The sequence below is a fragment of the Apteryx mantelli genome, chromosome 8, assembly GCF_036417845.1.
Source record: "Apteryx mantelli isolate bAptMan1 chromosome 8, bAptMan1.hap1, whole genome shotgun sequence".
NCBI classification, from domain to species: domain Eukaryota; kingdom Metazoa; phylum Chordata; class Aves; order Apterygiformes; family Apterygidae; genus Apteryx; species Apteryx mantelli.
This window is the reverse complement of record NC_089985.1, coordinates 16,496,039-16,519,670: the sequence shown is the minus strand read 5'-3', so window position 1 is coordinate 16,519,670 and position 23,632 is coordinate 16,496,039. Positions and strand designations below refer to the sequence as shown.

At 37.9% G+C, this 23,632-nt stretch overlaps 1 protein-coding gene across 1 annotated transcript in view; it reads left to right on the top strand.

The window, feature by feature from the left end:
- Nucleotides 1–366: 366 nt before the first annotated feature.
- Nucleotides 367–23,632, top strand: part of ASPM (assembly factor for spindle microtubules) — a 32,183-nt gene continuing 8,917 nt past the window's right edge. The window contains exons 1-18 of the mRNA XM_067300770.1: nucleotides 367–757; nucleotides 2,903–3,046; nucleotides 3,942–5,304; nucleotides 8,033–8,134; nucleotides 8,876–9,022; nucleotides 9,845–10,090; nucleotides 10,230–10,297; nucleotides 10,891–11,032; nucleotides 11,119–11,249; nucleotides 11,945–12,120; nucleotides 12,223–12,368; nucleotides 12,502–12,587; nucleotides 13,677–13,895; nucleotides 14,828–15,044; nucleotides 15,135–15,280; nucleotides 15,362–15,490; nucleotides 16,782–16,976; nucleotides 17,767–22,392. Of these exons, the coding sequence (XP_067156871.1) occupies nucleotides 461–757; nucleotides 2,903–3,046; nucleotides 3,942–5,304; nucleotides 8,033–8,134; nucleotides 8,876–9,022; nucleotides 9,845–10,090; nucleotides 10,230–10,297; nucleotides 10,891–11,032; nucleotides 11,119–11,249; nucleotides 11,945–12,120; nucleotides 12,223–12,368; nucleotides 12,502–12,587; nucleotides 13,677–13,895; nucleotides 14,828–15,044; nucleotides 15,135–15,280; nucleotides 15,362–15,490; nucleotides 16,782–16,976; nucleotides 17,767–22,392 (8,580 nt within the window). The 5' untranslated portion in view covers nucleotides 367–460. The remainder of the gene's footprint in view (nucleotides 758–2,902; nucleotides 3,047–3,941; nucleotides 5,305–8,032; nucleotides 8,135–8,875; nucleotides 9,023–9,844; nucleotides 10,091–10,229; nucleotides 10,298–10,890; nucleotides 11,033–11,118; nucleotides 11,250–11,944; nucleotides 12,121–12,222; nucleotides 12,369–12,501; nucleotides 12,588–13,676; nucleotides 13,896–14,827; nucleotides 15,045–15,134; nucleotides 15,281–15,361; nucleotides 15,491–16,781; nucleotides 16,977–17,766; nucleotides 22,393–23,632) is intronic.

Genomic DNA, 23,632 nt, shown 5'->3' with positions numbered 1-23,632 from the left:
GGGGGGGGGGCAGTGTAACGCGTACTCTCCCCTGCTCCAGCTAAGGGCCGGCCCCCTGTGAGGCGGCATTAAGCATTCACCTCGCGGCGGCGGGTTCGGGCCGGGCCGGGCCGAGCCGAGCCCCGCCCGTCCCGCCCCGCGGAAGGAAGCGCCAGCGCCTCCTGGCGGCGGCGGGGCGCGGCGCGTCACCCCGGCAACGCTGTCGGGCCGTTTAAATAAAACGCCCGGCCCTAATTGGCGGAGCAGCGCGAGGGGCGGGCACTGCCCGCTGACTGACGGGCGGCGCAGGGGCGGGCCCGCGCGGCGATTGGCAGCGGCGCAGGATTTGAACGGGCGGGCGGAGGCGCGGCCGTTGGTGCAGTGTCAGGCCGGCGGCGCCGTCGTCGCTGTGTGGAGAACCGGAGCCGGGCCCCACTGCGCGCCTCGCTCCGCGGTTCTGCGCCGCGCTGGTGCCCCCGGCATGGCCGCGGGGCTGTTCCACGGGGCGGCGGCGTGGGAGCTGAGCCCCGCCGCGAGTCCCCGGCGGCGGCGCTGGGCCGTGCGCGAGGCCGAGGAGGACGAGGGCGAAGCCGTGCTGGTGCTCAGCCACTTCGCCCGGCCGCCCTTCCTCAGCTTCGGCAGCCTGCGCGTCGGCGCCTCCCGCACTCGGCTGCTGGGCATCGACAACCCCAACGCGGAGGACGCCGAGGTGGCCGTCGATCGCTTCCCGGCTGCCGCCAGGGGCTTCAGCCTCGAGCATCGCCGCTTTTCCGTGCAGGTACAGGGCACGGGGAGGGAGCGCGTGGGGCAGCTCCCCCCACCTCCACCCCCCGAGCCCCGCTTGTCAGTGTCTTGTCGGTGGAGGGAGCTACTGCGTGGATTTAACGCGCTTTAGCGGCTTGCGGCGAAACCCTCCCCCTGGGAAAGCCATGGCTCGTCTCGGAATGAAGTACTAAGTCTGTAGGAAGCTGGTACCTCCGAAAACAGCACCGTCGCTGAGGCTCTTGGTGCTTGTAGCTGGAATGACTTTTAAGACCGTCAGGAACAGAAAATCATAGCAGACGCTCCCAGTTTCCTTTCGCTGACAGGCTGCGCTTTGCCTCATGGAGGCAAACCCACTGAGGTGCTGGTGATGCGTCCTCGCGTGACAGTCATAACGTGCCTACCTGGAAACTGGGCTAGATGAAATTAACGTAGGATTGGGACAAGTTAAAAAGGAAAAGACCCTACACTCCTATGCTGTCGAACTGAAGTAGCATATCAACAATGGAGTGGGTTTAAATTCAGTTTAAGTCAATATTTTCAGTCCCTATAGAAGCATGCTTTCTATTTCATTACTTTCAGGTCTTTCAGATTAGATTAAAGGGAGGAGATTGTGTTTTAAATGACAGAATTAGAATTCTAGATGATCTTGAAGAAGTGTGGACGTTCTGAAATTAGTAAAGGTGCAATTTGATGACAAATGCACCTGACTGGGCAGCAGGACCCAGGGGGAAAGTTTGGGGCTATCGTAGGCTATGATGGCAGTAATCCTGATCCAAAAGTGCAACCGTGGCGGGGGAGAAGAGGGCAGATGCTTTCCTGGTCTCTGTAAGATACAAGAAATGATTAATTGTTCTCTGCTTAGTGCTGAAGCGATCCAACGGACAATACGGGCTTCAGTTCATTTGTGTAGACAGATTAAAGAAAAACAGACAGAAGAATCAGAGTTTTGTTTTTATTAACTTCTTAAAAAGCTGTATAGGATATCTGTTTAGAAAAAAGACATAGTATTCTGTTCACAACAGCTCTCTCATTCCTTGCCCTTCATGTTGATAGATACTAAAATAGATAGTAAAGCAGGCTTAATTTTGGAATAAATTTTAATTACAATTCCCAAGGGAATATAAACAGTGAATAGTTAATTCAATCAACAGCAGTTTTTTAAGAACGATTTAGGCAAATATGTATCTGAATCCTCTAGATTCTCTAGAGTTTTTCTGTAAGAGAGAGGAGAAAAAACACTCTGGACGTCTCTTTGACCAATGTGTTTATAAGCAGCCTGGAATCTCTCACTGTGTAGTACTTCAGTAACAAGTTCCTGTACTAATTAATTATTCAATATGTGCCCATTCAGCAAACCTGTCAGAACAATCAATATTTAACTAATTAGCATGTTTTCATTAAATGTATCTGCCCAAAGAGATGGAACTCTTAATTTAAATGTACAAAAGATTGGTCTTTTTCATATCCTCTTTTTGATCCCGTTTGAGATATAAGCATTGTTTAGTATGTTAGTATTGATATCAGTGGAGCACTGAAGTGATTTGGTAGGTCACTGTGCATGAAAAATCTTAGATCATAGTTAGCTCCATGACATCCCTGTTTACTTGCAGATCAGACACATGGTGTCTTCATTTTTATTCACTGAACTTGTATGTCAAATCTCATCTTTGCAGAGTATTGACTTTGTAAGTCAGTTAAAAAAAAAAAAAATCTAACAAGTTTAACTCTTGTATTTAGATTCAGTTAAGGTCCTGAAAATTAAGCTATAATTATTAGTCCAAATACCATTCTCTGAAAATTACTATAGAGGAATTCATTGGTTATTATGTGCAAAAATTATGCCCTTTCTTCTCCTCACCTTTACTCCATAACTTGTCCTTTCTATTACATGTTATTTTTATGTTCTCTTGCTTGTTTTCCATTATAATTACATGAAGAATTATATGCCCTTTTAGTTAGTCAACATTGTTGATTGAGGTTGCTTAAATTTGTGTCAGAAAAGGGAAAAACTGACATTTAACAAGTACGTATTCTGATCATAAGAAATGCTAAACACAACTTTTGTGTATTGCTTCTCATTTCATTTGATTACTGAGTATTTGATGTTGCATCAGTGTACCTTAGTGCTATATATTAAACATTTCTTTCCTTCCGATAGTCAGGAAAAAGAATCTTTATTTCTATAACGTGGACACCATTAGAAGAAGGAAAAGTTAGAGAACTGGTAACTTTTGTTATTAATGGCATTGTGAAACATCAAGCTGTGCTCCTGGGTGTTGCTGAGCAACCTGTGAAGACAAAGGTGAGTGTGTTTAATTTTGCTACTTTGGCACAGTTGAAACAGATATTGTTTCTATTAATAGAAAATTCAATGATGGCAAATTAATAATTGATAAATGTTTGTGGGAGTGTCCATTGTCTTGAAACTTGTTTATTTGGGTTAGAAAATAGTTACTTGTGTATTAGAGCTTGGAGAATAAAACCAAAACATGACTGGAAAAAAATGCTTTCAAGCCTGGAAATAAATTATGGTGGATTTTGGACTAGGAACATTGGCTTTAGCTTTTCTTCATTTATTATTGTCAATTGTATTGTTTGTGCTGTTTACTGTAGTTCTGTTGATGTGTTTTGATGTGTGTACCAATCTACTGCAATCACAGAATCACAGAGAAGTCTAGATTGGAAGCGATCTCTGGAGATTGTCAGGTCCAGCCTTTTGCTGAAAGCAAGGCCTTAGATTAGGTTATCCAGGGCCCTGCCATGCTGAATCTTGAGTATTTCCAGCGAGGGGAGGCTCTACCACATCTCTGGGCAACCTATTCCTATGTTTTGCTCTCCTGATGGTGAAGAATTCATTTTTCTTCATATCTTGATGGAGTTTCCCCAGAAGCAACTTGTGCCTGTTGCCTTTTGTCATATCACCGTGTGTTCTTATTGTATCTATAACTACTTTTTAGGTATTGGAAGACGGTGATTAGATTCCCCCCACACACACACCTCACAAGCTTTCTCTTCTCTTGGCTGAACAAACCCACTTCCTTCAATCTGTCTTCATATTTATGTGCTATATGGCTAGGTGCTCTTTTAAAAGTATTTTTAGACTTTGAATACTAAAATATATACTAATAATGTTCATTTTGTACATAAAAGTATGTCAAAACTCAGCATGCTAACTTTTATTCATTACTCTTTTTCAGAAGAGTCTTTGGGATAACATAAAAAAGAAAAACACTTCAGAAACAGCTGTTTCAACAAGAGTTAAAAAAAGAAATTCAAAAGTTAAAAATGTTAATAAAACCTTTCAAGTTTCACAGAGGGTGGATAGACTTAGAAGCCCACTTCAATCATGTGAAAATCAGAATACAATGCAAAGTAGCATATCTCCAAGAAATGACTCCTTTGTTGGCCTAGAAAATAAGCTGCCTATATCTCCTATTGCACCTATGCTAGAGGAACATCATGATGCTGTTTGCACACCAATTTCAATGAGAAGATCTACTACATTCTCAGATATTGCTGCAGCTGTAAATGAGGAGTTATTACCCGAAATAGACAGCTGTAACATCAAGAAATTTGTTGATCACCATAATGAATTAAAATCTGAAAGTGCATACAGTTCTTCGACTGGATTAGTACAACTGCCAATTTCAAATAATGAAGTAATTCTTAATTGTACACTTTCACCAGTTCGCACTCCTGAACGTTCAGTGTCTGTGCCCATTTTAAGCATGAGGAGAATTTTAAGTCCGGATTCTTTTATAAATGACAGTTATCAAGTTGATGTAGATATTGCAATGGAGCAGCCTGTTCCAATTCTGTCACCCGATCAGTTTGTGAAAGACACCTTGTCAGATGTGAAGTCACAGACCCCCAAACTTGAGACAGCTTCAACATCTACTACAGAGACTTATGTCACAAAGAAATGTCTGCCTTTGAAATGGGAAAAAAATGGAGACCTACAGGCAAAAGTACATGTTTGTACAGGACATGAGTTAAATGATGCCTTTGAGACACGTAATGTAGAATCACAGGTACTTCATTATGACAAACCCAAACAAAATCACTTCAGTTTTCCTTCTACAGAGGAACTTCAAACCTGCAATTGTTCTCAGAGAGAGCAACCAAAAAAACGTCCAGTCCTTTCTGCTACCGTCATTAAAAATAAGCCTGATGCTGTTGAAAGAAAAGGAACAGAAACCTTCCAGCCAAAATCTAGAAAATGCCTCAACAGTGCAGTAATGGAATGTGATAACGTGGTTCCTGTATGTACAAAGGTAGAAATATCTAGACAACTTCCAGTTATAGGTCCCATTTCAGTTGAAAATAAATGTCACAATGACAAAGTAAATTCATCTTCTGCTGGATCAACTTCATCGTGTCGTAAGAGGAAAAGTGAAGTGTATCTAGAAAATACTAGGGTTACAGTTTCAGCATATGTGGAAGAAGTTGAAACAAAAAGAACTCTAATGTCTACTGTGGGCAATAAAATGCATACTGCTGTTAGACCAGGAGCCCTCAAGCATACAAGCCGAGAGAAAGTAGCGCAGAGAAAGAAAGCTGGTGAGCAGTATTTACTTTATGAACTGCTTTCTGAAAGATGCCTTCAATTATGAAAATTGTGTAGCAAACTGAACTGTCTAGCATATTTCATATATCTGAAATGTGAGTCTTTGCAATTTGTTAGATAATATCTGCATTTTACAAATTTGAGAACCAGATCAAAATTGTGGTTATGTAATTGGCTTCAAGTTTTATTTATTCTTTTGGAAACCTTGTTGATGATAAGAGGGAGCATGTCTGGTGGTTCCTGAGCAGAGCCCTTGTTATGGAATTCAGGTTTACTAGAGTTGTGCTCACTCCACGAGATTTGTCTAAGTCTCATTTCTGTCGTATATACACTAACCATTACAAATATCTGAATGGATTGCTCTTGACATATTTTCAAAAAACGTAGTTGCCACGTCCGTTTTGTGCAGCCTCCTTTTTACTGTCTGTAATTAGCTTGTTCTTAGACTTGTGTAGGTCTTTCTTGTATGTAAATACTTGGTTGCTCGAAGATCAGGACAAGTGACTTCCTGCATTAAAGGTGTTTTGGGTTTCAAAATGTTACATTCCCAAATATGTTCTGTAATATAAGAAATGCTTCTTTCTGTTGCAGAACCCCTTTCTTCATTTGCAGAATCTTCATGCAGTCCCTGCAGTATAACTACCAGGAAAAATTCATCATGGCTTTCAGATCAAAATAGCATATGCTGCTTTCTTTGGTTCAGTTATCCAGAAGCTTAGTTTTGAAACCATTGGGATTTCCACCGGAGACCCCGTAAAGGAACATATGCTATCCTAGTAGGAGTCAAAAGAGTTAAACAGCCTCTAATAGAATCAGTCAATGACTATATAAACTTCTTTCCATGTGGCTGAAATGCAGGCATCCCTTTGTGTGATGGGGCATATTTCTCCAGCACTGTAATGTGAATGTATGCTTAAGTTTGGGCTTGCAAGATTTGCAGGGGCTTTTTACCCTTCTTATTACCTTTATAACTTCAGCTGCTGCTATCAGAACCATTGATGTGTTAATCAGTATCATGCATGCATACTACTTTAAACAAGTTTGTGTACAAGCTAAGCCCAACTGCAAGGAGGAAGGGAACTGAACACTGCCTTTTTTTTTTTTTTTTTTTTTAAGTTTGTTAGTTTAGATAAAGACATTAGCGTGGAGCTCGGAGAGTACTTAAAGTTGAATTTTCTTGCATTTCTTATCTTCTAATCTGTTCTGTGGTCTATTTTTGATCTGGGACTTTCAGTAATATGCTCTGAGTTGAAGCTTTTGAAGATAGCTTGCATAAAAATTCACCATGTCAGTGTCCAACAGGATAAACAGTATTATTTGTAAGTTTATTCATCTATTGCGGTAAAGATGGATTGGACGAGGAAGTACTCTGTGAGCCCAAAATGACTTAGGTGTCTTTTAATTCTGGTTGTGAAATGCAAAGATGACAGCTTTGAATTATGTTCTTCTTTATTGTCTATTTTTCTTATGACATATAACCTGGCATTCCTTTAATTGCATATGGAGACAACAGAAGGCATTTTTGAAGGCTGGGCAAAAAAGAAAAATCATATTCCACTACCAAAAATTAACTTTGAAATGCCCATCCTTAGTCTAATCATTTAAGGTCCAACTTTATTATGTTTGTTCAGAATGTATCTAAAACTTATTAGAACTGTACAAAAGATTGGAGTGAACTCTTTCTTCTGTAGCAGTGAATGTTTTATGGAAAAACTACTTCAGCTAAACAGGAGAGTGCAGCCTCTAATTTATGAGCTCTCTTTATATTTCTTGCTTCTGAAGTAACATCTTGTCAGGGGTGTCAGGCAACAAATATAGTCCATTTGTAACAGCATGCTTTTTTAATCCTTTATTCCCTGTCAACATAACAAAATGGTTGCACTAAAAACATGTATTTTTACACATTGAGAGGAGAATTCAGAAAGCAGAGATTTTTTTTTTTTCTTGTGCTTTATATAAGCACTTCTACCACTAGGTGGTGAATTATGCTAGCTAACACCCAATCACAGTACAGAGGATTTTGTGAATATTGTATTTTAACTTGCTTCATGCTGGTTAGCTCTTTGAGTTAGCTTAGATCAAGGTGAAGCTTCACAATGACTGCAGTATATCACGATGAGATCACACTACCACTGTGTTACCATTTGGGGTTTCAGCAACACTTGAGCTTTGATCTATAACTTCTGATAACCAGTCTGCTGTTATCTTGAATGAGAATTTGAGATTCAATATGACTTGTCTCAGAGTTGTAAACATGTGCAGAGCAGTGAAATGAATCTGTGCGAGTGCAAGATTGCACCTTAATGCTGGGTTGTTTTTCCTAGCTAAGGAAGTAGGAATTTCATAATGTCTCTTTCCCCCCTCCCCCGAGGTAGTACTGAATGTGTTTCCAGTCAAAGTTAGTAATCCATAAGGATGAAAATCTGTTGGGGAAAAAATTGTGAACAGTAACTAGTAAATTAGTGTAAGGAAGAACTGTGAGATACAATAGCTCTTATTCACTCTTAACTATTTTTTTCCTTTTAATTGCAGTCAGAGTGCTTTGCTGAATTTTCTTCATCACTCACGAATAAGAAATTACTGGTGTTTTATATGGGTTCATAGGGAATTACTCCAGTTCCATGCTTTAGCAGTGTTACGATCATTAACATTTCGCTGTTTGACGCATCGACTTTCACTGACAGATGTTTGTTGTTTATATTTGTATGTTAATGCTCACAGGTTCTTCACTTCAGAAAGCATCTAAAACTATCAACAGAATTAATAAACCTATTGCTGGATTGGCTCAGTCTCACCTGACATTTGTGAAACCATTGAAAACAGGTAGGCAGACTTCTGGTATTTTGTGGCAAAACAATATTCACTGAACTGAATGTCACAATTACTGTACTGGTATTGCTTGTGATTGGCAAGACCCAACTGGGTAGAGCTGGAGTGGAGTGAAGAGACAGTACCTAAAAGAAAACAGTATCTAGTAGAAAAGAAATATATAGCTTTCATGCTGCATTTTGAATACTCATAAGGAAAATTGGTTGCATCACATGGTCAGCTGAAAGTAAATATTGCTTCCCCCCAGTGTAAGCTGAAATTGTGAAAAACTGTATCATAGATGTATTCCTAGCTGACTGATGGTGCTTAGTGAAATGCTTCTTTTGCCCCAGAAGAGAAAACTTGCTACCAAAAAGATAATGATTTCACACAGCTGGTAAGTCCATTCTGGTCAGAAAAAAGCATCTATAAAATGATTGTTTCTGGATGTAATCCAAATTAACTTGAATTTGCCCTCAGGTGTATTGCAAATGGCTTGAGTTCTAGAAATCTTGTTTTTATTCCATGTGCTTTAATAATCTAATCCATAATTTGTGGCTGGAATTGATTTAACAGTGGCTGATCTGCAAGTCACCAAAGATTCTAACCTGCTATTTTTCTGTTATAGTGCTAAATGGAGTGTCAAACATAATATATTCCACAGTGAGATGTATATCACTTATCAAACATTTGAAGAACTCCTATATTTTACATAGTCAGTCTCTCCTTCATAGACTTTTTTTTTTATTTTTTAAGTCATTCCTAGACATCCAATGCCTTTTGCTGCTAAAAACATGTTTTATGATGAACGCTGGAAGGAGAAGCAACAACGAGGTTTCACCTGGTGGTTAAATTTTATACTTACCCCTGATGACTTCACTGTAAAAACAAACACCTCACAAGGTAAAGTATGAGAATTTACACTTTGTTCATTAATTTTCTTAAATATTGTGTAATTTGCATTACTAATATTAATGAATATAACTAGAAATACTAGCTTAGCGCTAGTCTCAATTTGTCATTTTACTGTATGTAACAATAAACTTTTACATAAGAGTAGATGTTTTTGTTTCTTTTTTAATATTTATTTATATATCATGTGTTTCACTGTTCAGCATTTTACTTTAGACTGTGTTAACTAAAAAGCAAATATTTGGTAATATGTTTCAGTGATAGAAAACATGAAATATGCTAAACCTCTTACTGGAGTGCTGTCCATTCCAGTGGAACTTTATAACCCTCTGACTCTTTCTGAGTCTTATTTCCCCTGTTGTGATAAGTGTGAATAGCACGCTTGTTTGCACCAAGCCCAGCATATAGCACACCTGAATAGGAAGTATGCACTGGAACAAGAAATATGCATTGGAACATGCAGCTGCAGCAGCCCTCAGCGGGTGTGTAGGGGGAATCCACACCTGCTAGAAATCATTATAGCTGCCACTGTAGTAAACTGATAGTATAGTTGTACTTTTTCCTCTGCCTTTATCTTGAATATAAAAAACTGAAGAAGGTACAATTCACCTTAGAACTGAATTCGTAGCACTGCTAGTTTATGAAATAAGTATTGTTGCATTAAATACTTGACTAATTCATGGACTTGACAGGATGTATTTAGTGCAACAGATCATAAAGCTTCCTGAGGAATAAGATCATTATTCAAAAGTAAAATAACAAAATGTATGTTTGAGATGTAAAGGCATACTTTCTGTGTGTGTGTTTAAACAGTAAATGCAGCTGCTCTTATCTTGGGAGTAGAGAACCATCATAAAACCAGTGTTCCTAAGGCACCAACAAAAGATGAAGTATCTCTAAAAGCTTATACTGCTCAGCGTAGGCTGAATAAATTACGACGTGCAGCTTGCCGTTTGTTTACATCTGAAACAATGGTCAAAGCTATTAAGAAGCTGGAAGTTGAGATTGAAAGTAGACGTTTGCTGGTTCGTAAAGACAGACATCTATGGAAAGATGTAGGTAAGAATACTAAAAGCTTGCATGTTTTCTAGTAAGCAGAAGAAGGGATATTCGTATAGTAAGTTGATTTAGTCTAAAACCACTTTGTTATAATATGAAATATTTGTTGGATGTAATCTTACAAGATGTTTTTTTGCAGGAGAAAGACAGAAAGTCCTTAACTGGCTTCTGTCTTACAACCCTTTGTGGCTGCGTATAGGTCTAGAGGTAAGCACAGAATTTATGGTCTATAATCAAAGCTTTATGGAGATTTAGCAGTTGTTTTAGCTACAAGTGTTTGGTGGGTTGGTTTGTTTTCTGTTTTAATAATCCAGGTAGATTAATTCAGTTATAGCATGTAGCCCTGTCTTTTAACTTATTACAATAAACTTACTTTGAAAAAGTGCCTACCCTATTACAAGGCAAAATATTTTGTCAAGCAAAGTGGAAGTTAACTCCCTGATCAATATCACAAAATTTTAGTTTGGTTTAGTGTTGATTTCGCTCTTTACTGAACTGTGAGAAACTGCAGCTTTCCCAGGGGATTTTCTGATTGAGTCTGCAAATGGAGATGATCATGTATGTCTTTAAATTAGATGAGATTTACTTCTGAAACTTCTTTTGGCTTGATCTGTTAGTGACTGATTTGAAAATTTACTCGATTTTGGAGACTACTGACCAATTACTTTAACATTTATAGCTATGCCATTTACCACTATGTAATTTCAGTAGTGTATGTTATTCAGAAAACCCCTCCATAATTAAGAATATTTTAATGTTTTTGCCTTTTTTTTTTTTTTTCCTCTCCCCCTTCATATTAGACTGTTTATGGAGAACTGATAACTTTGGAGAGTAATAGTGATGTTATGGGTTTGGCGATATTTATTCTTAATCGCTTGCTTTGGAACCCTGACATTGCAGCAGAATACAGACATCCCACTGTGCCTCACCTTTACCGAGAAGGTAACTACTACTTCCCCAAAAGGGTTATTTTTAGCACTTAATTTTGAATTTATAAAACTATAACTTCATGGGTTTTATCTTTTTAGGCCATGAAGAAGCTTTATCAAAATTCACACTGAAAAAATTGCTGCTGTTAGTTTGCTTTCTGGATTGTGCCAAAAAGTCTAGAATCATTGACCATGACCCTTGCCTCTTCTGCAAGGATGCAGAGTTCAAGGTAGGAGCTGAGATTTGATGTCTTCTTCCAACATTGTTTTATGATTGAATGTAGGATTTGTATATTTTATTTGAATAAATGCTGCTTTTTTAACAGATCTTAGCTGTTCAACCTTTTACATGAACATTCTCAACACATGATCTTGCAGTTATATAAAAAATTTCTCAAGGAAACTTTGAGGTGTTGGTTCCGTAGAAAGGACTCAATTATCTTGCGTTATTTGGCTTCCTTGTCTAAAGCTGAGTGTCCGCACTATTTTTAAATGCCACCCAAGAATACTGCAGCTGATCTTAAACTGCAAGCCAGTTTATGAGTGTTTTTCTCTTAATATTTTGTTGTCGTAAGTAAGACTGTGTGACACATCACATAAACTTCTTGATTAACAAATATTTTTTGTTATGTTGAAATAAAGTCTCCTTTCCTTGAGTTTGTACTACATAGACTGAGAATAGCATTCACAGATTTGGTGCTTTTGGTGACACATAGCTAGGTGTGATGAAAATTAAAGGTGTATGAACTGGTTAAAAATATAAAAAGGAAGGGTTTTTTTGTGTTTAGTGCTTTTTTTTGTTTGTTTGTTTGTTTTGAACGTATTAGGCAAGGAAATATGGAATGCAGTTTTGGGGACGAGATGTACTTGACAAGATACTTAACAAATATTGCAGTGCTAAGATTGTTATCCTCTTTTTGTTTAGACTAGCAAAGATGTTCTGCTGGCATTTTCTCGAGACTTCCTGAGTGGTGAAGGTGACCTTTCCCGCCATCTTAGTTTCCTGGGGCTACCTGTCAGTCATATTCAGACTCCACTTGATGAATTTGACTTTGCTGTAACAAATTTGGCTGTGGACTTGCAATGTGGCATTCGTCTTGTGTGCGTTGATACAAAGCATTATTAACTATTTTATTTTCTTTTATATAACACTTTATGTGAGCTTAGCTAAGGCACTAATCTGTGAAATTCCCTTTTTTTCAGGAGAACAATGGAACTTCTCACAAAAAACTGGAATCTTTCAAAACATCTGCGAGTTCCTGCAATAAGTCGTCTTCAGAAGATGCATAACGTTGATATTGTTCTTAATGTGCTTAAAGAGCGAGGAATTCAGTTGAAAGATGAAAATGGTAAGGCCTAGAAATCGGAGTTATTCTAAGTGCATTTGAGTACTAGTGACTGTTTTAATTCTTTCAATTCTAATTTTATTTTATTTTTGCTAATTCAGTTTTAATTGTTTCAATTCTTTGTTTTACTTGATAGGTGCTTCAGTTGACTCCAGGGACATTGTGGATAGACACAGAGAACGAACTTTAGCACTGTTGTGGAAAATTGTCTTTGCTTTCCAGGTACTGCTCCATTACTTTTTTTTTTTTTTTTTTTTTTTAAATACTAGTTACGAACGAGACACAATGAAAATGCCTGTTCTTCACTGGTTCCTTGTTGTCTGTGGAGCCTCCGCTAATCAAACTTTAGACTGGAAGGATTTGCTTTGTATATTCAAAGTGCCATGCAAGCACTGCCTGTTAACTGTTCCCTAACAATATACTTTAGATATCATTTTAACTATGCTTTCTCTTCTGGTATACATTTGTACAACTTTTGGGGGAAAACTTAACTTTTGAGCTTATGCTGTATAGTATCAGAATTGATAATTAAAATAAAATAACATTAGTCTCAAAATGCTGGTAAGCTCTTACTAACTGAAAAGGACATGCGACAACTTTTGGATCAGCTTGTGAAGTCATACTGACAGACAACTACAGGAAGCTCTGAAGCTATAGCTCTTTTACTTTACGTACTTTCTTTCTATTTTCTTTCTATTTTCTTGAACAGTCAAGACAAAACTGAAGAAACAAATTCTTGAAATACAAATGAAGTTACCTTAGGTGTATCGTAATGGAATTGCAAAGTCACTGGAAAAATTAATTAGAAGGAAGCAAAAATAGTTTTTTTAAGAAAACTTCTGTTCTAAGAGTTTACTCGAGTCAGATACTCTTTTGAAAATGCATATCCAGCTGACAAATCCAGTCAGAAGGAAGGTAAATTATGAAAGAGGAAGTAAGATAGAAGTTGAGGTAGAAATTGACTACTAAATAGTCAGGAATACAAATGTGATTAAGTACTTCTAAAGCAATAATCCCAAAGACCATACTGCAGAACTATCAGAGATTAATAAATTGATCTATAACTTTTACACAGAAAGATGGGAATGTGAGTGTAAGTTCTTTATCTGAAGTGGTCACTGCCATCTATGCTGACAATGTGGCAGATACTATACTGCTAAGTGAGAGTAGTTTCTCCTTAAAATGCTATACCTTAAGCCTCTGTATTCAGCAGGCTTATATAGTTGCTATAATGTGTTGCATATTAGGCTGGTGGTGGTGTGAATAAAATCTTTATTTATTTATTTATTTTTCCCTTCCTCTCCCTGATAGGTGGATGTTTATCTTAATGTAGAACAGTTAAGAGAAGAAATTGATTTTTTAAAGAATGCACACAAAATAAAAACAAAATTGGATGCTCTCAAGCCTTTTTCAAATCACAGCAGAAGGCAAGACTATGACAATAGTAACTCCTCATTTCAAAGTTACAGTGAAAATGTGGAGCTGCTGATGGCTTGGGTCAATGCTGTTTGTGAATTTTACAATATCAAGGTAAATATTTTTCTGTACATTTCTGCAAAGGTATCTTTTGCTGTCATAAGAATGCTTGTTCTTTTTAGAGCAGAATTCTTAAAGTTATCAGATACGTAGTAACAGCCAATGATAACTGGTTTTAAGTGTTGCTTTGGACTTAATTTGCTCTGATTTGGAGTAACCAGCTTTCTATGAGTTTACTTGCAGCTCTCACTTTAAACAAATTTGAGTAAAAGGACATTTCCCCTCCCAGTGAAGGCCTGATGCATAAAAATGCCTTTCAAAAATACCACCTTTTTGTTTGAATATGGTGGTGTTGTGGGTCTTTTTTGTTTTTTGTTTTGTTTTGTTTTTTTCTCCTCTCATCTTAAAACTCTGTGCATAAAGCTTCCATGATTTGTGGGAACTGTGAGAATTAAACCAATGTTTGGGGCAAGGGGGATTCCTCTCCTTAGAGATGTGTTATGCTTACAAGGGACATGTTTTTGGTGGTTCCCTCTAAGAAGGGAAACCCTGTTCAGAGACTTGTCTTTGCTCAGAATACAGCCATGCCTTCTAATTTTGCTAAAGGACAAAATGGAGCACTTAAGTTCTGAACTTCTGCTCTGACTAATAGTAATTACTGCAAAGCTATCTATAGAAGTTTCTTGGGGACTTCTCTGTGGAAATATTGGTTTTTTTATTTGGTTTCTTTATTGTTTGCTGTGGAGACTTACTGTGTAGTCATTCATGTCTCTGTTTCTGGTTTCTTACAGCTGTATGTCACTGTATAATGAATGTCCAAGGAAAACACTAGTCTCAATTTTTTTTCTTTGTTTAAAAGATATTTGTGCAAGCCATACTCAATCACTTTCAATGTTACAAGATGACAAATTCTATATCCAGTTTACACCAATTACCTGGTATCAGAAATTCAAGAAACTTGTATCTTACTCTATTTTGTTAAACAGGTGGAAAATTTCACAGTGTGTTTCTCGGATGGTAGAGTGTTGTGTCATTTGATTCATCATTATCATCCCTGTTATGTGCCTTTGGAATCTGTGTGCCAACGTACAACTCAAACAGTAGAATGCTCAAGAACTCATACAGTGGGACTAAACTTCTCCTCCTCCTCCTCTTCAGAGTCCGATACTTCTCTAAATGTTATGGAAGGAATGTTTGACCAAAGTGAGTTATTTGGTGTGCAGAGATTCATATTAATGATATTTCTTTTTCAACTTAACCTGATCTGACAAATATTTTCGCTTCTTTGCAAAGCTGTAACCACGTCAGTCCTATACAAGGAACTATTGGACAATGAAAGGAAAAACTTCCAGCTGATCAGTGCTGCAGTTTCTGACCTAGGTGGAATACCTGCAATGGTTCATCACTCAGACATGTCAAATACAATTCCTGATGAGAAGGTAAGATGCCCTTAGAGTTGATGTAAATGTGTCCTGTTCTCCTAGGTATTCCTTAACTTGCTGTATTCTGTGTTTATATAGGTTGTTATTACCTACCTGTCATTTCTGTGTTCGCGGCTTCTAGATCTTCGGCAAGAAACTCGAGCTGCTCGATTAATTCAGTCTGCTTGGAGGAAGTACAGGCTGAAAAAGGAACTGAAGCTCTCTCAGGTACCTTTTGCCTGTGCAATATTGGTAGCTTCTACTTTGAGGAATACTAAATAAAAGAAGATAAATTCGCTGTTTGGAGTGCACAGGTTTATTAGAATAATATTGGCGTTAAATAGTAGCACCTTTTTTACTTTCAAAACATACAGCCTTTTTGCTAGTGTAATCTTCTAGTAAAAATGTTTTAGTTAATGACTATTCTGGAATAATTACATTTGTTAAAGACTACTGTTCTCCAGGGTTTCTTTTTTACATTCTAATTAGAGCGCATCACTCCCTTTCCCCAAGTCAAATATTCTTAGAACAAAAAGGGAGTTGTTCGTTTTGAATTACTATTAATTACTCTTTCCACCTTAGAAACATTAAACTTCTAGGTGTGTTTAATATTTTTGCTCAGGAGCAAAACTTTGCCAAAGCATTTTGAGTTGAGTTGCATTAGTTTTGGTACTTTGTTTCTTGCTTTTTAGGTTGTTCTGCCAGATGTTGTGATGGCTTTAAAACTATGACACTGTTAAAGTGTGTCTCAGTTAGACATGGTGTGGTATGATCAACATTATTAGATGCCGGAAGAGTCTTCGGGTGAAATATTTTAGGAATCTGCTAGGCAGAAGGGGGGTGGGGTTTATGTTTGTGTAGGGTTTTTTTGTTCTCCAGGACGTTCCTTCACTGTGGATTTAGTCTTATACTGTGCATGTAGGTCTTTTGCCATGTGCACCATACTGGTAGTAAGATTCTGACAAGATTTTTTTTACATGTTCAAGAATTACATCTGTAAGTTGCTTTTTCCTTTTACCCTGATATACATCGGTTTGTTGCTACAGTCTCTGGGTTACTATAAAAGCATTGGTTGATACGTGCAAACAGAGCTGTGGGCTAGATGGGCCTGTTGGTCTCATCTGGCATGACTGTCTTTATGTTTGTATGTTCTGTTATTTAAAAGTTAAATGTAGCTGAAAAGCTAGAGTGCCCCATTAGTATGGATTAAATTAGTATGGATAAAACTGAGGCTTAAAGATGAATTCCTTAGGAGTGCTGAAGAAATTTAGTAGCAAAGGGGAAGAACAATCAAAGTGGGAAGAGGCAGATTTATAAGTAAGCTCTTTGTAAATACATGGTATTAGAGTTGAAGTAAATATTCTGTATCAGAGAAGTTCTCTTAGTAGAGTGAAGAAAAAATGTGGTATTAACAAACATAACTCTTATGGGAGATTGCTTCAGATAGTATGGGAGCTTTCACTCAAATTTTTGATGTATTAAAATAACTAACTGTTCACTGGAAATTCACTCTTTGTAGGAAAGAGACAGAGCTGCTCGGATAATTCAAAAATCTGCAATCGAGTTCTTGTCTCATCGACGCATACTTAAAAAAGAGAATGCAGCACTATTCATCCAGAAGTACTGGAGAAGATACTTAGCCAGGATGAAATTTTTAAATCTAAAAAAGGCAGAACTGGAGGAAGCCAGAAGTAAATCTGCCACAGTCATTCAGGTAATATGATATAAAGTGAGATTACACAAGGAGACCATTTGCAACCTGTGAGGTAAAGGCTTGTTCAGGGTCAGTTGTTCTGCTTGCAGCAATTGATGTCGTCTTAAAAACCTAATTCATTTTTTAATTTCCTTTTGAGATGTTTTGGTAACTCTCTCTCTTCAGAGAGAAAAGGTAATAAAACGTAGTGCTATTAAATCTATAATTGTTCTTTCTTAATGAATATTTTGTATTGGTATACCAAAAAGACTTAAACACTAGGCCTTCAACTGGTCTATGTAAGGACTGATCAGGTTGTGCTGGCTTGTCTCTTTGCAGCTGCTGAACATCACTGAAGCAGCTTTAAAAAAAATTACTTATGTTATGCCACCTGCAGTGGATGCTTTCAGAATGGCAGGAATTAGTTAATTATTAGTAGCTAGTAATTGGATAATTAATTCAGTTTCTCGTGATACCTTTCCTGCTATTACCCAGAACCAAATATTATGTTTTTAAGACCTCTCTTTGGAGTAGAGATTAAAGAATGACTGAATCATCAAATAGTTTAAGAGGAAATCTTTGTTGCCAAGATGAATTTAGCTGTGTGCCAGCATATAAGTTGCTTAAAAAAAAAAAAAAAAAAAAAAATCAAGTATTCAGCTTTTGGTTTTACATGGAGATCTAGACCTATGTCCCTAAGGGTTAAGTAGGAATAAAGAAATCTTAAGTCCTAGGCTGGTAGTCCTCAAAATGAGGCTTAATCTCCTAGGTGTCATAGAGAAAGTATTAAACTTGCTGTTTTTTCTTGCAGGCTTATTGGAGGAGGTACTCTGCTAGGAAGAGATATTTACAGCTAAGATACTATGCTATCTTTGTACAAGCAAGGATAAGGATGGTGATGTCTGTTGCTTCATATAAACGAATTGTTTGGGCTGCTGTTACAATTCAGAGCCATCTGCGTGCATCTAAATTGATGAAAGAAGATCGACGAAGATATAAAATCTTAAAGTCTTCAGCACTTACTATTCAGTCTGCATTCAGAAGATGGAGAACACACAAAATTCAACAGAAAATTAAAGCTACATTAGTACTGCAGGCTTATTTCCGAAAATGGCAATCTTCAAAGCTGGCTGAAAGAAAGAGAGCTGCCCTTGTCATACAGTCTTGGTATAGGATGCACAAAGACTTGAAGCAGTATTTACATATTAAACAAAGTGTGATCAAGATTCAGGCTTGGTACAGGTGTCAGCTTGCAAGACGTATTTACCAGGAACATAGGGCACAAATAGTGACAATTCAGCGGTATTACAGAGCTTATAGGTCAGGAAAAAAGGAAAGGGAAAACTATTTGCAAAAATGTGCAGCAATAATAGTTCTCCAAGCTGCTTTTAGAGGCATGAAAGCGCGTATGCTATACAGGCAAACAAAAGCAGCTTGTGTTGTTCAGTCACTGTGGAGAATGAAACAAGAGAAACTAAGATTTCTACGCATAAAAAATTCTGTTATTACATTGCAGTCACATGTGAGAAAATACCAACAAGTAAAGAGATACAAAGAGATTAAAAATGCTGCTTCTGTAATTCAAGCTCGTTATAGGGCATATGTCACTTCTAGAAAAGCAGCTTCCTCCTTCCAGAGGATACGTCTTGCTGCTATTGTCCTACAGTCTGCCTACAGAGGAATGCAAGCTAGAAAAGAGGCTCGCATATTAAGATCCGTGATAAAAATTCAGTCAAGTTACCGTGCTTATATTGTCCAAAAGAGATTTAAAAACTTAAAAGATGCAGCAGTGAAGATTCAAGCTTTTGTAAAGATGAGACAAGCACACAAGCATTATTGTACATTAAGGAAGGCAACGCTTTATGTCCAGCGAAGATATCGGACTCATAGATACGTTCTTCAACTTAAAGAAGATTATAGGAAATTAAAGGGAGCTTGCATAAGAATTCAAGCTGCAGTTCGAGGCTATCTTGTCAGGAAACAAATACAAAGGTGGAAGAAGACTGCAGTATTTCTCCAGGCACGCTACAGAATGAGAAGAGACAGGCAACGTTATTTAAGCATTTACAGCGCTGCTGTTATCATTCAAAAGCGCTATCATGCATACCAAAGGCAGCGCTGTCAGAGGCAGGAATTCTTGCAAATCAAAAAAGCAGCTGTGTGCTTACAAGCAGCCTACAGGGGCTATAAAGTGCGCAAAACTTTTAAACTTAAATACATAGCTGCTATTAAAATTCAGACAGCTTTTAGGACTTATGCTGCGAGAATGAAATTTCAGGCAATGATTCAAGCTGCCATTGTGATTCAGAGATGGTACAGAATCTGTAAGACTGGTAACAGGCAAAGACTGAGCTTCTTAACCACTAGAGCAGCTGTGCTTTCTTTACAGGCAGCTTTTCGTGGTTGGAAAGTACGAAAACAGATTCAAAGTCAACATGTTGCTGCAACTACCTTACAGTCTGCCTTCAGAAAATTTATAGCTCAGAAAAGATTCAGACTTACCTACCATGCTGTGCTAACTATCCAGCAGCGTTACAGAGCCAGAGTTACAGGACGGAAACAACGGCAAGAATATGATGCGCTGCGTACCTGTGTAGTACGTCTCCAGGCAATATGGAGAGGGAAAACTGAGAGAAAGCAAATTCAAAAGAAGCATAATCTTGCAACAATTATTCAGTCCTATTACAGAATGCATATAAATCAACAAAAATTCAAAAAACTAAGACAAGCAACTTTAGTGATTCAGAGATACTTCAGATCTTACTGTATGAAAAAAAACCAACGTGCACTTTTTCTAAAAACAAAGACCGCTGTGCTAGTCTTGCAGTCTGCTTACCGTGGGATGACTGTGAGGAAACAGTTAAGCAAACTAAGCAAAGCGGCTACAGTTATACAAGCAGCCTTCAAATCTTACCTGGTAAAAAAGGAGTATGTAACACTCAGATCTGCAACTATTGTGATTCAAAGGCATTATCGTGCAGTTATGCATGCTAAATGTCAAAAGCAAGAATATTTGTCCTTAAAGAAAGCCACAGTCAAAATGCAAGCTATTTATAGAGGTGTAAAAGTTAGACAACAAATTCACCGTATGCATCAAGCAGCTATTTCTATTCAGGCCATGTTTAAGATGCATCGCATAAACATTAGATACCAGGCAATGAGAATGGCAGCAATTATAATTCAAAGACGATATAGAGCATTTTGTTTAGGCAAAATACAACGTAAAAAGTACTTGGAGCTAAAGAATTCTTCTATTATCCTTCAGGCTGCCTGCAGAGGCCTGAAAGTTCGACAAGGCTTAAAAACTATGCATCGCTCAGCGACAATAATACAGTCTTATTATCGAATGCACAGGCAACGAAGAGATTTCAGAAAATTGTTACTGGCAACTAGACGGATTCAGCAGTGGTTCCGTGCCTGTAAGGAACGAAATGCTCAAGTTCACAACTATATGATTGTGAAAAAGGCAGCACTTCGTATCCAGGCTGCCTTCCGTGGTATGAAAACAAGAAGACTTATAAGAACTATGAGCGCATCTGCTGAGCTTATTCAAAGAAGATTTAGAACTTTTATGAAAAGAAAACATTTTATTTCCCTGAAGACAGCTGCTATTGCAACTCAGAGAAAATACCGAGCAACAAAACTAGCAAAAAATCAACGTCAAAAATACCTCTCCTTCCTTAATGCTGCTGTTATCATACAGTCTGCCTATAGAGGCTTTGTGGTAAGGAAAAAAATACAGCAGATGCATCGAGCTGCTACAGTTATCCAAGCAACATTAAGAATGCATAAAATTTATATTTCCTATCAAGCTGTCAGGCTTGCTTCAGTAATCATACAGCAGCATTATCGTGCTTACAGGGAAGGGAAGCGTGTGAGAGAAATATACATAAAATTGTACAATTCTGTTTTAGTTCTTCAGGCTGCCTTTAGAGGAATGAAAACAAGATACTTGTTGAAGAAAAGACATGAGGCAGCACTTACAATACAGAGAAACTATCGAATGTACAAGCAGTACCACCATTACAGAAAGGTTCAGTGGGCAACCCAGCTAATACAGAAGAGGTACAGAGCCAATAACCTGAGGAATATTGCAGTACAGCATTTCTCTTCATTGAAGAAAGCAGCAATTTGTATTCAGAAGGCATTTCGAGACAGGAGGGTAAAAAAACAACATCAAGAAATGCATTGTGCTGCTATCGTTCTTCAGAAAAATTTTAAAGCATTGAGAGAACATCAAAGGTATCTTTCTCTTAAAGCAGCTACTATTGTCTTTCAGAGGAGATACAGAGCTTTGATGTTGTCAAGACAGCATACTTGGGAGTATCTTTCTTTTTGCCGAGCAACTATTATTATACAGGCTGTGTACAGAGGTGTCAGGGTGCGGAAGTATATTAAGCATATGCATTTAGCTGCGAGGAAAATCCAGTCAGCCTACAGAATGCACAGGAATAAAAGCTCCTATCAAAATATAAGAATTGCAGCTATTGTTATACAGAATTACTATCGATCCTACGTTAAAGGAAAGAATCAACGAAAGAAATATCTGATAATTAAGAGGTCTGCTCTTGTTATTCAAGCGTCATATAGAGGCATGAAGGAACGACAGAAACTGAAAATAATGCATGTCTCGGCAACTATAATACAGTCCAGTTATCGCATGTATATACAACATAGATGCTATAAACAGTTGCACTGGGCTGTCAGAGTTATACAGCAAAGGTTCAGAGCCAAAATGGCAAAAGAAGCTGATGTAGAAAACTATGCAAAAATAAAAAAGGCTATCCTTTGTATTCAATCTGCTTTTCGTGCTAAAAAAGCTAGGCAGTTACGTAAAACCACTGTGGCTGCACGGCGTGTTCAATCATTCTTACAAATGAGTGTGCAAAGGAAGCGTTTTCTCGCAAAAAAAGCAGCAGCAATAATCATCCAGTCTGTGTTCCGATGCCAAAGAACAAAGACTCGCTATAAATTGATTCGTAGTTCAACAGTTGCTATTCAGAGGTGGTACAGAGCATGTCATATGGCTCGTTTACAGCAAGCAGAATATTCTGTTCAAAGGCAAGCGATAATTATTATTCAGTCTGCCTGTCGTGGAATGAAAGCAAGAAAAATGGCAAGAGAAATACGAGCTGCAAGAAAGATTCAGTCTTTTCTTCAAATGGCTGTGCATCGTAGAAGATTTATTCAACTTAAAACAGCAGCTATTACATTACAAGCCTATTATTTAATGCGTAAAACTAAATCAGAATATGCAAGATATAAAAAAGCAGCAGTTGTCTTACAGCGATGCTACCGATCCCATTTGACTGTGAAATGCCAAAGAACAACTTACTTACAAGCCCGGAAGAATATTATCATAGTGCAGGCTAGAGTCAGGGGATTCATTGAAAAGAAGAGATTTCATAAAATTAAAGAAAGTGCAATAAAAATTCAGGTACTTGTGAATGTATAGTAGTATTTGTTAATAGATTATTGCTTACTACTCTTACAAACAGCTGTTTAAAGCCAAACATTAGAGTTGGGTCCTGTAGTATAGTGTATGGCAGGTGTATAAAGTATGGCTTGCTTCTACAGTGCACAAAAACGAATCTCCATCTTGTCTTTCCTTGCTGAGGTACTCATAAGTAACATTCCCTTTTTCTGGCTGCCTTTCCTCCCTAAGATTTTACTACTTCAAACTTGAATTCTGATACTGGTGTGTGTGTTTGTCCTTTTAACATCTTCGTCTTAACTGGCTTTCTCTTATATAATTAATAGTAGCTTAAGGAACATTTGCTTTGATTTGAATAAGGATGAAAGCTGTCTTGTTGACATGTTGAAATGAGTGGGCTCTGGTCTGGTATGGGGTACAGCGGGAAGTAAATGGTAAAAAGGGACAATGGCTGCTTGCCTTTTAAGACTCAGTTTTAGGATGACATGAGTAAGTCGATCGTGCCAGTCCTGTTAGACTTAAAAGGCCCAAATTAATTTTAGTGCCTAGCATTTGCAGAGGAATGTAGGGAGAGAAACCTCATTCTTTCTGTACAGCGTAATTTGTCCTTTGAGTGGGGCCACATGAAACTTAGAGTGAAAGTGTAGTCTTTGATTTCTCGGAGGTTCCCAGAGGTCCTCTGAGGAAGAGAAAGTACTTAAATTTGTAATTTTTTCCTTCTCTCATTGATGGAATAAAATACTAGTGCAGTTGACCAGAAGTAATGAGAATTGCTGTCCGTCTCTATATAGCAAGTTAAATATCCATCCAGTGGGAGTTCAAAGAAGCTTAGAAGAGCAGTTATGGTGAAGTGCTTTTTATATATATGTACATATAAATATATGTATGTATTTTTTTTTGAGGATAAGGGGGAGGGTGTTTCTCCCTGCTCTTTATACTTGTATGTGGTGGGAGTATATGTTTTTGATTCTGCCTTTTCTTCTGGGAAAAGCTCTGACTTCCTGAGGTCTCCTTAGTTATTTTATCCTAAGGAAAAGTGAAGGGATTTCTCTTCAGGGTATTATTAGAACATAAGACTTTTTTCCCCCCAGGTCATCAAGGAAAGGGAAATAGATAATATCTCATAACGATCTCTTGGATTACTGTTGCTATCCTATTGTTTATATGTTCTGTTTGGTAGATAAGAGAGGTGTGTATTCCTCACTTCCATTTTTTCTGGGAAGTGGCAGCTTCTTGGTCATTT